General features: G+C 41.9%; 3 protein-coding genes across 3 annotated transcripts; all 3 read right to left on the bottom strand.

Moving 5' to 3' along the window:
• Window positions 1-79: 79 nt before the first annotated feature.
• LOC144325388 (olfactory receptor 5V1-like) lies at window positions 80-1,715 on the bottom strand. The gene has a single exon (XM_077918334.1). The coding sequence runs from the start codon at window positions 1,622-1,624 to the stop codon at window positions 674-676; it is 951 nt and encodes a 316-aa protein (XP_077774460.1). The 5' UTR covers window positions 1,625-1,715; the 3' UTR covers window positions 80-673.
• A 1,962-nt stretch (window positions 1,716-3,677) lies between these two features.
• On the bottom strand, window positions 3,678-4,934 carry LOC144325111 (olfactory receptor 10A4-like). Its single transcript, XM_077917226.1, has one exon. It carries the CDS (start codon window positions 4,896-4,898, stop codon window positions 3,942-3,944), a length of 957 nt encoding a protein of 318 aa, XP_077773352.1. The 5' UTR covers window positions 4,899-4,934; the 3' UTR covers window positions 3,678-3,941.
• Window positions 4,935-13,626: 8,692 nt separating this feature from the next.
• Window positions 13,627-14,629, bottom strand: LOC144325339 (olfactory receptor 10A7-like). The gene is made up of 2 exons (XM_077918235.1): window positions 14,623-14,629; window positions 13,627-14,570 (listed from the first exon to the last, which is right to left on the bottom strand). Exons 1-2 carry the CDS (start codon window positions 14,627-14,629, stop codon window positions 13,627-13,629), a joined length of 951 nt encoding a protein of 316 aa, XP_077774361.1.
• Window positions 14,630-16,032: the final 1,403 nt, after the last annotated feature.

A 16,032-nucleotide genomic window follows, 5' to 3' on the forward strand; every position in this document is an offset into this window, starting at 1 on the left:
CTGCAACTCAGCCCACTGTTTTTCTCTTCCAAACCGAACTGCACACTACTTTTCAGACTTTCATAGAATCATAGAATCATGTAATTGTAGACTTGAAAGGTACCCCAAGGATCATCTAGTCCAACCCCCATTGATGACAGATGGCAACCCAACCTCTGCTTTATAATCTCCAAGGAAGAGGAGTCCACAACCTCCCAAGTATACCATGTTCTCAGACTTTGGCCCTTTGCCAAATATCAAAACATAAAAATCAGCCCATTGGGACAGATCTTTCAGTGTAGGTGTGTTAAACTATGGAACTCACTCCCGCAGGAGGCACTGCTGACCACCAACTTGGGTGGCTTTAAAAGTGGATTAGACCAGTTCATGAAAGAGAGAGCTATCAATGGTTACTAACCATGATGTCTATGCTCCACCTCCACAGCTGGAGGCAGCAAAGACTGCAAATTCTAGTTGCTGAAAACCACAGAAGGGGAGAGTCCTTTTGTGCTCATGTTCTGCTCCCTGGTTTCCCACAGGCATCTAGTTGGCCACTGTGAGAACAGTGTACTAGATGGGCTACTGGCCCAATCTGACAAGATTATTCTTATATGCTTACGTCTTTATAGTGATAGTATGGGTCTTCAGATCTCTTCAACTGATCTTCAGGTCCTTCAGGTTTCAGTTAAAGAATCTAAATTCCAAGGGAAGGTATTCTCAGCAGAAACCTTCTCATTGCCAGCTTCACTTCCTTGTTCCGTAGGCTGTAAATAATTGGGTTGAGTGTTTGCGTTAAGAGACTGTACAAAACCCCCACAAGCTGATCCCTTTCAAGTGAGTAGCTGGAGGTAGGACGGACATATGTAAATATGCTGGAGCCATAGAACAGAATCACAACTGTGAGATGGGAAGCACAGGTGGAAATGGCTTTGTGGCGCTGTCCTTTCTGGCGGCTGCTTAAAATGGCATGAAGGATGAATGTGTATGAGACCAGGGTGAAGAAGAAAGGGCTAAGGCCTACAAACACACCCACTGTAAGAAGGGTTGCCTCATTGACTGACGTGTCAGAGCATGAAATACTCAACAATGGTGGAATGTCACAGAAAAAATGACTAATTCCATTAGATTGGCAGAAAGACAGGCGAAATGTGAGTGTTGTGTGGAGAGAAGCATTGAGGAAGCCACAAGTCCAGGATATAGCAGCCAACTGAAGGCAAATATATTTATTCATGAGTTTTGTATAGCCCAGTGGATGGCATATGGCAAAATAGCGGTCCAGAGCCATAGAAGCCAGAAGGAATCCTTCGGTGCCCACCAAGGCAACAAGGAAAAACAACTGTGCAGCACAACCCATGAAGGAAATGACTGGGGATTCAGCCCAGAGATCTGCTAGCATTTTTGGTACTGTCACAGAGATGTAGCAGATGTCAAGGAAAGAGAGGTTGCCAAGGAAGAAATACATGGGGGTGTGTAGAGACCGATTTAACACAGTCGTGGTGAGTATGAGTGAGTTTCCCAAGAAGCAGACAGTATACATAGTGAGGAACAGGATGGCAAGGAAGGTCTTTCCTTGTGTGATATTTACAAATCCCAGGAGTATGAATTCCAAGATGCATGTTTCATTCTCAGAGGAAGTTGATCTCATGGTGTTTAATCTGAATATTACAAATGCAAGAATATTTCAGTCATTTCAATGTCATGCAGCAAAAATTTATCCTATATAGATATTTTTAGTGTTACATATAAAGCTGCACTAAAGCTGCACTATTTCTATATTCTTAAAGGGAGCAAACTTGTAGCCTGTTGGCATAAATTGACAACCTGCAGGTTTTTACTCAAGAAAGCGATCCAACTGATTATCCAATTGATAATAATTGATTATTCAATTGATAATAATGTTTGCAGATTGATCTTGATTAAAAATATTTCTTTGAGTGACCTTGTTTTTGCTTTAGCTATAGATGGAGCAGTGCCCTCTAGATCTTGTTGGACTACAACTATCATCATAGTTTTCAGACCTAGCTGAATCATAGTTTTCAGACCTAAGTGCATAAAGGATTGCAGGCTAAAGATGCAATGCTATATTCACTTTACATGGGAACAAGCCTCACTGAATGTAACGGGACTTTGTTCTGAGTTGCATTAATAGGATTGAAGTCCATCTAACAAGAACATTGTCTACTGATCCTTTTCTGGTGTCAAAAAGAAAGAAACAAGCACTTACTTTTGGAGGACTGCTGATCATTGTAGGTAAAGGATATGGTCAGCCTATCCTATTTAATGCAGCTATGAAATAGCTAGGGATGTCCAATTCCAGAAGAGTTGTGTGTGTGTGTGTGTGTGTGTGTGTGTGTGAGAGAGAGAGAGAGAGAGAGAGAGAGAGAGAGAGAGAGAGAGAATGATTCTCATCTTAAAGGATTTTAAAGTGTCAGACATGATACCCCATTGGCATCATTATTTGAAGCAAATCATTGTCCCCAGAGAAGTTGAAACTGCTGCTTTGGGTATAAAAATTGGGTTTCTCCTATGGGGCCAAAATGATTAATTATAAAGTGATATTGCACTTCCATTATCTAAGATTCTGCACATCCATGAGTTAGTAAACAGAACAATATATTTCTTTTATTTATCATTAAATTTATATTCCCCCTTTCCCACAATGGAACTCATGGCAGCAAACAACAAGCCAAAAAATAATAAGTTGGTGTATGTGTGTGTGTGTGTGTGTGTGTGTGTGTACACACACACACACACACACACACACACACACACTACATCACAGAGAAAGACAATGCAGCTTTCCAAAGCAAAGTCATAACATGCAGGTATAGGTAACTGTGAGCAAGTATCATAAATTGTAGTTGAGTTCTCACAAAGAGAATATTAAGAAGTAAACCTTTAGCTGGACTGTATCACTTCTACCTTCTGGTGGTGCTAGAGATGACAGATTGCAGGTTCTTCTTCTTCTTCTTCAAAAACAAACAAACAAACATTCCACAATTAGCCATGTTCAAATATATAAAAGGATGTCACATAGAGGAGGGAGAAATGTTGTTTTCTGCTGCTCCAGAAAAGCGGACACGGAGCAATGGATCCAAACTACAAGAAAGAAGATTCCACCTAAACATTAGGAAGAACTTCCTGACAGTAAGAGCTGTTCAACAGTGGAATTTGCTGCCAAGGAGTGTGGTGGAGTCTCCATCTTTGGAGGTCTTTAAGCAGAGGCTTGACAACCATATGTCAGGAGTGCTCTGATGGTGTTTCCTGCTTGGCAGGGGGTTGGACTCGATGGCCCTTGTGGTCTCTTCCAACTCTATGATTCTATGATATGTCTGAGAAAAGGTTAGGTGTGTACACTCCTAGCAAAAATGCCCCCCCCCCTTTGTTCAAGGAATATTTGTAAGGATCATCAAACCTTATACCAATCTGAAAAGGTGCCATTCAGAAATAGCTCATGACAATACTGTCTGCCAGAACTAGGTCTATGAGTAACTATATCTTAAATATTTATTAACCAAAGTTTTCAAACATTTTATTATCAATTAAAGTACAACCATCCAAGTCCTTTGCTTTTTTTCAACACCTTATTTGCCAACTGAACTAAATTTCTCCTATACCTCCAGTAGTGGATTTATATACATGAAACGTTTTTCATGCAAAAATAAAAAGTAAAAACCCCTTCACAATACACAATGAGCATGTCAGAGAGTTGGCTTGAGCCAACCTTCATGTAATATTGTGCCATTCAGAAACAGTTTAATACTCCTCTACAATTGTTCAGACACACAGACTATGAGTGTATATAGGCTTAATATCTATTAACAAGAGTTTTCAAATATTTTATTTTCATGTTACAACTTTCAAACATTTTTTCAAATGTTTAAAATAAGAATGGCATTCTGTGACAAATGATTAAACTGTTAGGGCTTAAAACAACTCTCCCTACCCAGTTACTCAAATGTTCAATTAGTTGAGTCTTGGGCAGAGAAGATTCTTGTAACTGTCTTCTTAAATGCTCCTTTTACTTCTTTATTTCTTAGGGTATATATTATGGGGTTTAAAGCAGGTGTCACAACAGTGTACATAAGAGAAATCATCTTGTCACTCTCCGGAGTGTAGCTGGACTTGGGCCTTAAGTAGGCAAAAAGGGCTGTCCCATAGAATAATGTCACTACTGTGATGTGTGAGGAGCAAGTGGAAAACGCTTTCCTCCTTCCCTGTGCAGAAGGAAGTCTGAGAATGGTTGAAATTATACGGATATAGGAGAGGATGATCAGCAGGAATGGACTCATGATGAAAAGGACAGACACTGTCATGACAACAATTTCATTTTTAGTGGTGTCTGTGCATGCCATTTTCACCAATGGTGGGATGTCACAGAAAAAGTGCTGAATGCGTTTAGAACCACAAAATGGTAAGCTGAAGATCCATGTTGTTTGAGCAACTTCCACTGAAAAGCCAATAATCCATGATGCGGCTGCCAGCTGTGTACATACTTGGTGGTTCATGATGACTGTGTAATGCAAAGGATGAGATATGGCAACATAGCGATCATATGCCATGGCTGCCAGAAGGCAGCATTCTGTCAGCCCCAAGATGGTGAAGACATACATCTGGGCTGCACATCCAGCTTTAGAAATGCTTTTATGCTCTGTTAACAAATGTATCAGCATCTGGGGCACCACACTTGTGGTGTAACACATTTCTAAGAATGATAGGTTCACCAGGAAGAAATACATTGGCGTCTGAAGAGAAGGGTTGAGTTTTACAAGCAGAATTATGAGCAGGTTCCCAACTAAGGTGATCATGTATGTTGTCAGAAAAATGAAAAACAGCAAGATTTGCAGTTCAGCTAAGTCTGAAAACCCTACAAGGATGAATTCATTAGGATTGGTCTGGTTCTCTCCTATGTCTTCCATAGAATGGATATCCTATATGGAAGAGGAATAGATTGATACTGGGCATTAATTAGATCAAATAAGTATAGTATAGTTACTCAAATACATTGTTTTATTACAGTCCAAAGACCCACAAAAAATTTTCAGAAGCAAAATGCAGGAGAGATACAAAGAAAAGATACCAAGACAGTTACTATGTTTTATCCAGAGCATGTTGATTTCTTTTTCTTATTACCTCTGAGAATTTTTTTGCCATGGTCAGGGTAATATCATTTGACTTAGCTTTGAGAAGACACTCGAGATGGAAGATTTCAGAAATGGGCAAGTGTGGAGGATTCCAAGGAGGAAATTGCAAACACTTTGCTCCTCTGTTATTGTTTTGCTTGCTGCAGCACTATGGTAAATTAATCTCTTTAATGGCTTAGCATTTCCTCTCAATCCAGACCTTATGTGTAAACACCATATAATGTATTTGTTTGCCATCACTCAACTAGCCATTACACAGAGACGGAGGCCTAACTCAGCCTTTTTCAGGAGCGCCAGCTAGTGGGAACCGAGGGACCTTGGGTCTCCCCCCCCAAAAAATTAATAAGGGGGCCATGCCCCCTGAATATCCCACAGTGACATGCTCATGCCACGTGTGCAAGCTGTGTGGTGTGTGCGTGTGACGTGAGCACATTGCATGGAGCCAGCCCCCTCAATCGCAAGGGCAAGCCTGTGTGCTTGGCCTTTCCCCTTGATACTTGCTTTAACAAGGTTTAATTTTTTTCATTATCTGGAAAAAACCTCATCCATTCTTTATGAGTTTAAAGGGGTAAAGGTAAAGGTAAACGGTGGCCATTGTATAAAAAGACAAACTTATAGCTGGCAGGTTCCTGCAAAATATGACTGCATATGGATATAATTGTGTTCCAGGACTTGTTATTGACTGCTTTGTTGCACATCCATGGAATCTTGATCTTATTATTCATATCATTATTTTTAGCAACATTTTCTTTCTTAAGTTGTGGATCATATGATGTGAAATAGGCAAACAATTGTTTGCTTTTGTATCTCCCAAGCACCTGCAGTTTTACATGAAATAATATAAATTATTATTATTATTATTATTATTATTATTATTATTATTATTATTATTATTATTAAAAAGGAACCAACTGTACTGCAAACTGAGAGCCAAACTCCAAATGTTGCACAAGATCACTAACCCTAATCCTAAATTAATCTTCCTATGTCTCACACCACCACCACCCCAAAAGCAGTGATGCAGAGGAGTGTCACCTTAGACAGGAGTTGTAGTATTGGGGGATGAGGACCAAGCCATTCCACTCACACCATTTCCTCAGTTTAAAGCTAAACCCCTAGCACAGTTATTACATGGGTCTCAGATTTGGACAGGCACTCACCTCGGATCAGTTTGTTGTCCATACCTCCCAATCAACTATAATTGTGCAACTTGAATTTTCCTGTATGTGATTGAATACCACCTCAAATAAAAACAATCCAGAAGAGCTGCTGATAAGCACACAAAAAATACTATAAATTATTTATGCTTAGCCAGAAATGTGCAATAGGAAGCACACAGATATGCACAAGTTGATTCTCTTGACTCTTTTCATTTTACTACAAATTAAGGAAGAGTGTCCAGATCTTCTTAACCCACAAATTAGACAGAACCGCTGTCATTGAGATGTAACAAACCTACCTTATTCTTACTTTGCGCAAGAAATAACCACTCTTTCTTCCTTTGAAGTAGCACACTGAGATGCTGCAAACAAATACATGTTAATTTATATCTTCCCATCCTTGATGTAACTAAATTCTTTAGAAAAGCTTTTGGGAATGTTCCACTAATTAATCATTGGGGTCTAGAGAAGTTGCAAAATATTTACACAGTAAATATGAATGATGAAAAAAGTGGGTGAAAAGAAGTTACCTCTAGGGATGTGAGAAATTACAAATGGCTTACATAAATCCCAACATTTTAAGGTATTTAAGACAGTTTATCCATTCAATTAAAAATTCACCCATCTGGGGGGAAAAATGTGCAGGAAAATAGTCCGGGGGGGGGGGGGCTTTCAGCATCTGTAAACCATGTTGAATTGATTAGAATAAAATGAATGAAGTTGGTAAAACAACCAACAGTTTGAATGCCATACAGGTGCTCCCGGTTCCACCCAACATTGTGGGTGCCCACTGCATGTGTTTGATTTCACTTGTGCCTCACACATGATATCACATGGCAGAAGGAGGCCCGATGGGGCCCGTCGTGCCCTCAGATGGGCTCTGTCAGGTCTTCCCAAAGTCTGTTGTTGCAGTGGGAGGGCCCAACAGAACCCAACGCAGCTGCAGCAGGCCCTGTCAGTTCTTTCTGAGGGTGTGATGGGCCCCATCAGGCCTCCTTCCACTGTGTGAGCTGTGGAATAATGAGGGGACCCGGCCCCTCCTTGAAAATTTTCATGGGGCCTCGGCTCCCGTGGCACTCCTGATACCATCCATTGTTTCCAGTGTGCTGTGCACATTTCTGAGTTTCACGGGACTCTTCATCCGTCTGAGCATTCAAGATCTAAGGAAAGTTGCACAAGATTTCCTTTAATTGTATGGAGAAACTAAGGAACTTCAGGTAGAGGTGTCAAAGTAGCACTGGAGAGTGCTGAGGAAAGGAATAATTCAAGACAGTACTGAGGCCAAAGCATAGCTTGCTTTTTGCCTTTATATCAGGGGTTGACAATCTTTTTAAACCAGACAGCACTTTTAATTTGGAGAAAGTGCCAAGCATAACATAGTTGCCATGGGGGGCGGGGAGAGTGTGATGTAACACAAAAATGGCTGCTGTGGGGAAATGGCATGGCACAAAATTGTAGAGAGTGCCAGTCCTTTTTTTCTGGGGGGATGCAGGGTTATGCATACCCCTAAACATTTTGTGAATCTACGTTTGACCTATGTATGAACAGCTGCTGACATGTAGCATTGTATGCAATTGACTCTCCAGTTCAAAATCAAGGAATAAGCCAGGTAGTGTGGTCCAACCAAGGTCCATGAATTAGCCTTATATGTGGAGAGAAACATGTGAATAGGCTCCCTCCATCACAGGCCTACAGTCTCCAGAAGGCTATCTAAAAGGGAAATTGGCCTTGGGCTGAAAAGTGTTGCCGACTCCTGCAATAAGCAAAACGAAGTAACAATCCTTTGCGCCCCCTTCCAGATATAGTCTTGGTATTAATTCGAACAATCTGATATGTGCTTATATTTAAATAAATCAAAACATGAAATGGAAAAGAGTTGTCCAAGCTTATTGAGCTCTTTAATATTTTCTCATCTGTATTGCAGGCAAGACAACAAAATCATCCAAAGTAAAGCTGTAAAATCAGCAATAGAATACTGAAGGGATGCACAAGAAACAATAGCCTAGTAATCACAAAGAGAATATTAGGAAGTATCTAGACTGCACTACTTGTACTTGCAGGTGGTCTTTCAGATGACAGAGGGGGTAGTGTTGGTAGGGTTGGCAAATCTGATAATTTCAGTTCCTCAAATTTCAGTTTCTTATCTCCCCATCCCTCAGACTTAAGTTCCCATCAGTATGCGTTTTTTAATTATTCATGAAAATTCATCAGCATTTTAATATGAGTATGCAACATTTTGTAAAACAATTTCCCGGTATACAATACATATTTAATATCCTATTTAATATCATTTATGGAGAGCATGTGTTGTGGTGGGGTCTGGCAGGACCCCCCCCCCCTTTGTTGCTTGGTGGGATCATTTAGATGGCCATGACAGTGATTCGGCTATTCTGGGTTGTTGGGCAAATTTTGATGTTGCTAATTTGATCGACAGCCCAAAGGCTATACATTCCCTGCATGCAGCGTGAGCGTTCTCTTTCGCTGTATGCATCGGATCACCTACCCACCCTCCCTAATTTTAGGGCTTTTGTGTTTGACCTTGCTATGCCTGTCATGGGGTGTCTGCTTTTGGGGCAGGGGCCTGGTAGGAATTTTGTCCATTTGGCTGATTGGCTGGTGTCATTTGGTTTTTGCCTACTGCATAGCAAATTGTCACAACTTGTAAGGTTGTGGTTAGGCACTGGTTAAAAATTGGTTGATGGAGGGGTAAGGATTGGCTGTGCCTGCCCCTCCAATGCTGGTGCTGCACAGGTATTCCGTTAAAGGAATCCAGGGGCTCACCATGCTTTTGTCCGAATCCCTCACAAGGGGCTTGGGTCGCGCAAGAGGCCCTGGGAACATTTGGGGAGATGTGAGGGTCTGGAACCCAGCTCCATTCGCTCCATAGAAATGTTTTTCCTTACTGACTTTTGCAGGGTTACGGATGTCAGTTCTGTCCCTAGGCGGGGGCAGATAGTTGTAACCAATGCCTAAGCAACCACTCACATTTTGTATTTTAATAAAGTTGTGGCCACAATTATGCCAAAAACCTTAAATAAAAATTCTGTGTGAATTGTGAATTATTTAGAGGGGTGGCTTGGGGACCTCAACATGCAATTTCAGTTCCTCAAAGTTTCTCATCCCCCAAAAAAACTTAAATTCCCATCAGTATGCATTTTTTAACTATTCATGAAAATTCACCAGCATTTTAATATGAGTATTTCCTATTATGCAACATTTTGTAAAACAAATTTCCGGTATACATTACATGTTTGTATGTTGTTTTCGCTAATATCTGTATTTTATGTAGATCTTTTATACACCTTACTGTGCTTCAACAAGTCATCATGAAATTGAGGAACAAACTTCAAGGATGGCTATGTTATAGTTTTTGTATTGTTCCAGAAAGTAATTCAGTCAGTTTGTGATTATCTGGTACGTGGATAAAATTTCTCTTTCATCCCTAGTGGTGGGTTTATATAGGTGATAAAAACAATTAACAATAGACAATGAGGTGTTCTCCCAGCTATCTGTCTTTCTAAACCAGGAATATTATATGAAACATTCAGCCTTCATGTAAACTTGTGCCATCCAGAAACAGTTTACCGCTCCTCTTTAGATGATCAGACACATGCCTATGATTAAATGTATAATTAATATTTATTAAAAAGAGTTTTCAAATATCTTAATTTCAAAGAAATTACAAACATAAAACTTTTTTTCTTTTAACTTCATAAAATCAGAAAGGCTTTTAGTGAAAAATTTGTTATGAGTTAGTGCTTAACAGTATAGTTAGTCCCTTAATCCAGTGTTTCCCAACCGGTGTTCCGCGGCACACTAGTGTGCCGCCGGACGTTGCCTAGTGTGCCGTGGAAGTAGTGGCGTAGCGTGGGGGGTGCCAGGGGTGCCAGTCGCACCGGGCGCAACATCTGCGGGGGGCGCGAGTCCAGAGGGAAGGGACAAGTTCCTTCCTCCGCCGGGCTCCCCGCCGCCACCGCCAGCCTTGCGCCCTAGCGCGCGCGCCCCCCGCCGCCGCTGCGGCTGCGCTCCACTCACTGCTCGCAGGAGGAGCAGCCACTGCAGCAGCGCTGACACCGCCACCGACGCCTGGCCGGGCACGGGCAGCCTCCGCTCCCCGACGCCGACGCCATCCCCTTCCCCCTTTTTTTCCAGAGCTGGGGGAGGGGGAGGTTTTAAAAGGGGGTCTTGCATTGGCGATCCTGCAGCACTTTGGGCCGCACGACGCGAGCGCGCAGCACGGATCAGCCACGACCCCACCCCGTGCATTTCCCAGGGAAAAGTGCTCCACATGGGAGGCGCGTTTCCCCTTCATTCCCTCTCGTGCAAATCCTCCTTGGGTTCCCTCCCCCGTCTTTCCTCTCCCTACCTCACAAAAGCCTCACCTCGTCGCCTCCTCGCTGCCTCTCGCCTCCGCAGGAGCGTTTCCCTCCGCGGAAGAAGGAGCAGGGCGCTTTTGCAACTTTGCCTTCCCCGCCCCACCACGGAGCACATTTTCCTCGCCCCCCCAACCCCCGCATGTAGAATAGAAGCCCTCCAGCCTCCACGGTGCACAAACTCTCCCCTCTGCAATGAAGCGCTTTGTTGCATATCTTTGGTGAGGTTTTTAGGCAGTCTTGGTGCACCTTAAATCAGCGCTAATTGCGCCTGGACGCAGTATTTACTTCTGAGTAGGCCCCCTTCTCCCCCCCCCCCCCCGTAGCACCTGACGTTGCTATTCGTATCATCAGGTTTGTTTGTTGATAATTTAATTGTTTTAAAAGCATCATGCTAAAGAGCTCTCTCCCACCCCCAGACCCTTGGGCAAAACAGAAACACACACATACACAAACACAGAGATTGAGCCCTGCAGGTTTTATGAAATGAATGGATTCTGAATGCCTGTTTCAGTGGCTTGTCCGCCTTAGGCTGCTGGGCCAGACACCTGTTACACGGTGCAGTCCGTAAGCTGTGAGCGCTGCTACCTGCCGCCGAGACCACGTAACGACAGTCTTGAAAGACCTACATTGGCTCCCAGTACCTTTCCGAGCACAATTCAAAGTGTTGGTGCTGACCTTTAAAGCCCTAAGCGGTTTCGGTCCAGTATACCTGAAGTAGCGTCTCCGCCACCATCGTTCAGCCCAGACACTGAGATCCAGTGCCAAGGGCCTTCTGGCAATTCCCTCACTGTGAAAAGTGAGGTTACAGGGAACCAGGCAGAGGGCCTTCTCGGTAGTGGCGCCCGCCCTGTGGAATGCCCTCCCATCAGACATCAAAGAGATAACCATTACCTTCTATGCTGTTACTATTTTTTTATTTTTTTTTACATAAGTAAAAAGTGACTTTTCCCCATCTGGCATGGTGGTGTGCCTCGAGATTTTTTTCATGAAACAAGTGTGCCTTTGCCCAAAAAAGGTTGGGAAACACTGCCTTAATCAACAATCATGATTTCATACCTATCAACATTTGTTCTGATGAGAATAGCGGCATCCTATTTTACTGTGATTTCTTTGTACTCTGTTGCCAAATGTTCAGTTGATTGGATCATGTGCAGAGAAGAGTTTTATATCTGATTCTCAAATGCTCCCTTCCCTGCTTTTTTCTTAGGGTATATATTATGGGGTTTAAAGAAGGAGTCACTACAGTTTTCATAAAATAAATAATTTTGTCACTCTCTGGAGTACAGCTGGATTGGGGCCTAATGTAGACAAAAAAGGCTGTCCCATAGAATAATTTCACTATCATGAAGTATGAGGAGCAGAATGAAATTTAAGGGTAGCCCAAATCATATGGATTTAGGAGACAATGATCAGCAAGAATGAACAGCAATTTCATATTTGGAGGTGTCTATGCATAACATTTTCACTAGTGGTGGGATATCACAGAATAAGTGTTACACAGAATTAGTTCATGGCATTGGGCAGGTCAACAGTAGTACCTCTGAGTTGTGTGAAAACCATTATGAAGGAATATTTACAGCCAGAGAAGGCAGTCTCTGAGCTGGGAGTTAGATTGAAAGATAGTGGTTATTGTCTTTTAAGAGTATACAGAAATGTGAGAACTGGAAAGCTGAATTTTACTATAGGAGTAATGGAGTTGTGAGGGAATGCTCCACTTAAACCTCAGTTCAGTAGGACAAGGATGTATCATCTAGTGAGAGAAGAATAATCCCAAACCAATTAGAAGTATCTAAAGATGTATCTGAAGTAGTGTGCATGCACATGAAAGCTCATACCAATAACAAACTATGTTGGTCTCTAAGATGCTACTGGAAGGAATTGTTTTATTTTGTTACAGTTAGAAGTGGAATGAGTGCTGATTCCCTCGTCTGATATACTAAATCTACTAGGTAAAAGGTAAAAGACCCCTGGATGGTTAAGTTCAGTCAATGGTGGTGGTGGTGGGGGGGCGCTCATCTCGCTTTTCAGGCCGATGGAGTTGTCGTCTGTCCACAGACATCTTTCTGGGTCATGTGGCCAGCATGACCTAACTGCCTCTGCTGCAACGGGACACTGTAACGAGTGCCAGAGCACATGGAAACACCATTTACCTTCCTGCTGCAGCAGTACAAATTTATCTACTTGCAGTGGTATGCTCTTGCACTGCTAGGTTAGCAGAAACAGGGACAGAGCAATGGGAGCTCACCATGTTATGCAGGTTCAAACTGCAGACCTTCCGATTGACAAGCCAAAGAGGCTCAGTGGTTTCGACCACAGTTCCACCCACGTGCCTAGCTGCTAAGTCTATTAGAGATTTCTCAAGGGTGGGAATCTGAAGGATAATTGGCAAATTAGAACTCACCTGACAGAAAGTACCAACCTGTTTCAGAATCCCCAGTTATTGAACCCTAAATTGTACCATGCCTGTGATTAGTTTAAGTAACTGAAGATAATCAAAGCTTATTGAAAAGTCTTTGACATCTGATGAGTTCAGTGTGTGTATAGTTTGCTGTTTCTTTGAAGATTTCCAACTCCTGTATTATTTCTGTTTATTATTCTTGTTGTGAATTAAATCCTTTTTCTGTTTAAATTCCATACAGCAAGTCTCCGAGTATGAGTTTTTTTAAAGAGGAAAAATACATTAAAAGTAGAAGTAAACTAATCATGCTGTAGAGGTTCCTGTACAGCAAACAGTATAAGAAATCTAATCATCAAAGAAGTTACAGATTTATGGTTAAACCAAAGAATCACTCCAAAATTATCGCTGAGGTACAGGCAATATAGATTGCTAGGTTGGAATCAGGTTCATTTCTGCAATAACTCTGTTATGAGTTAGACCTTAACAATATACTTACAGACCCTTAATCACCAATGATATGTTCTGTGCTTATTGATTTTTCTTGTTGCCATACTCCATGGTTCATATTTTCAATTTGTTGGGTTCTGTACAGAGAACAACCGTGAAACTGTCTTCTTAAATGCTCCCTTCACTTCTTTATTTCTTAGGGTATATATTATGGGGTTCAAAAATGGACTGACAACTGTGTACATAAGAGAAATCATTTGGTCACTCCGCGGAGTGTAGCTGGACTTGGGTATTAAGTAGGTGAAGAGGGCTGTCCCAAAAAATAGTGTCACCACCATGAGGTGTGAGGAGCAAGTGGAGAAGGCTTTTCTCCTTCCCTTGGCAGAAGGAAGTTTGAGGATGGTTGAAATTATACGGATGTAGGAGAGGATGATCAGCAGGAAAGGACTCATGATGAAAATAGTAGACACTGCCATGACAAGAATCTCATTTTTGTAGGTGTCTGTGCATGCCATTTTCACCACTGGTAGGATATCGCAGAAGAAGTGTTGGATGTGTTTAGAACCACAGAAGGGTAAACTGAATATCCATGTTGTTTGAGCAATTTCTACTGAGATGCAAGTAATCCATGATGCAGCTGCAAGCTGTGCACATACCCGGCGGTTCATGATTACTGTGTAGTGCAATGGGTGACATATGGCAACATAGCGGTCATATGCCATAGCTGCCAAGAGGCAACATTCTGTCAGCCCCAGGATGGTGAAGGCATACATCTGGGCTGCACATCTTGCTAGGGATATGCTTTTATGCTCTGTTAACAAATGTACCAGCATCTGGGGCACCACACTAGTGGTGTAACACATTTCTAAGAATGATAGGTTCACTAAGAAGAAGTACATGGGAGTCTGAAGTGAAGGGTTGAGTTTTATGAGCAGAATAATGAGTGTGTTTCCCAGCAAGGTGATTATGTATGTCACCAAAAAAACAAAAAACAGCAAGATTTGCAGTTCAGCAAGATATGAAAACCCCTCCAGAATGAACTCATTCAGATTGGTCTGGTTCTCACCTAGTTTTTCCATAGAATGGATATCCTGTGTGGAAAAGGAAATGACAAATACACATCATTAATTAAATGTGGTAATCATAGTAGAGCTAGCTGGAGCATACAAAAGACCCATCTAGTGGATGATCCTAATCTCACCATGGCAAAACAGAAGCCTACATGAAGCCCTCAAGCAGGACACTAATGCAATAGCTCTCTCCCCAATGAGGATTGCTTTCTGTGACTATGAAAGTAAGTTGGCTAGCAGTCATTAGGATAATCTTACTGGAGGCTAAAAATTTCCCAAATTTTTCCACATTCCTTCTCAGAGTTTGGAGTTCTAAATTAACTGGCTTTCTCCCTGGAAATAAAACCAATACATTCAAGAATCCTCCCATAGTTCCTTTCATATTTCTCAATCTTTCAATGAGCACTGTGTAGACACAATTTTGTTCCATTTTCAGCTTCCTCATATATCCCTGCTCTCTCCAAGTGCATCCACATTGCTAGTGTACAGGTGTACATGTTGAGAAAAAAAGGATGCAGTAAAGAAGCTGTGTTATGCCCCCCCCCCCCCGTTGACCAAAAGCAGTGGTCAATGATGCAGCTCTTTAAATATTAACAAATCTATTGTTACGTAATAGTTTATGGTCAACAATCCACCAATGCTACTGATGACTTATACGAATTCCTAAAAAAGCATAAAAGAGTAAACTTGATCCAGTTGTACATGCATTTGGATTAAGGTTATCACCAGTTGTGTTTTATCACTGTACAGAGCCGCTTTATATCTCAGCAAAGCACAACACTTTTAAGAAAGCCATCACATGTTCATTACCATCACATTGTTATTATTGATGCTGCCAGAACTCATTCATGCAGATTATTTTTTTAAGTCATAAAGTAATATATTTGCCCCTTGCATCAAAGCTTTTGAGGCTGGGATGGAGAAGTTGTGGTTTTCCAGCTGTTAGTGGACTATTTTCCATGTCTGTCACAGACAATGGAACTCGGATTCCACTAAAACCTGGGGGTCACCAAAGATCTCCCACCCATGTTCTACAGCGTGCTTCAGTTTAAGCTCATCTGATCTGTTTGGTGAAGCAGACTTCAAATTGCAACCTCCTATTAGCCATGAAATGGAAAGCACTCAGGTACAATGGGTTGTACTCAACACTGCTCTTCCACTCACAGAAGAGACTCTCCTTGTGCATTGGAACTTAGATTCTCCTGAAGCACCCACACACCCTCAAAACCTGCTCTAGGAGGTTCAGCGACCTTATGGAGCACACTAGGGGAAGGGGGGGGGGCATGTGATCAGAAAATGAAACTGAAGTCCCATTGCTTGAATGCTATGAGCGCTGTAACTTTTCTTCACTGTGATCTGTGGCTTTGTAGGTGGAGTAAGGTAAAACACTGAAAAACACAGGGTAGTTTGATTTGAATCGTTTATATTTCTTTATTTCATTTCTTTCATGGCTTGAAT

Source organism: Podarcis muralis, chromosome 13, assembly GCF_964188315.1.
Source record: "Podarcis muralis chromosome 13, rPodMur119.hap1.1, whole genome shotgun sequence".
Lineage (NCBI taxonomy): Eukaryota > Metazoa > Chordata > Lepidosauria > Squamata > Lacertidae > Podarcis > Podarcis muralis.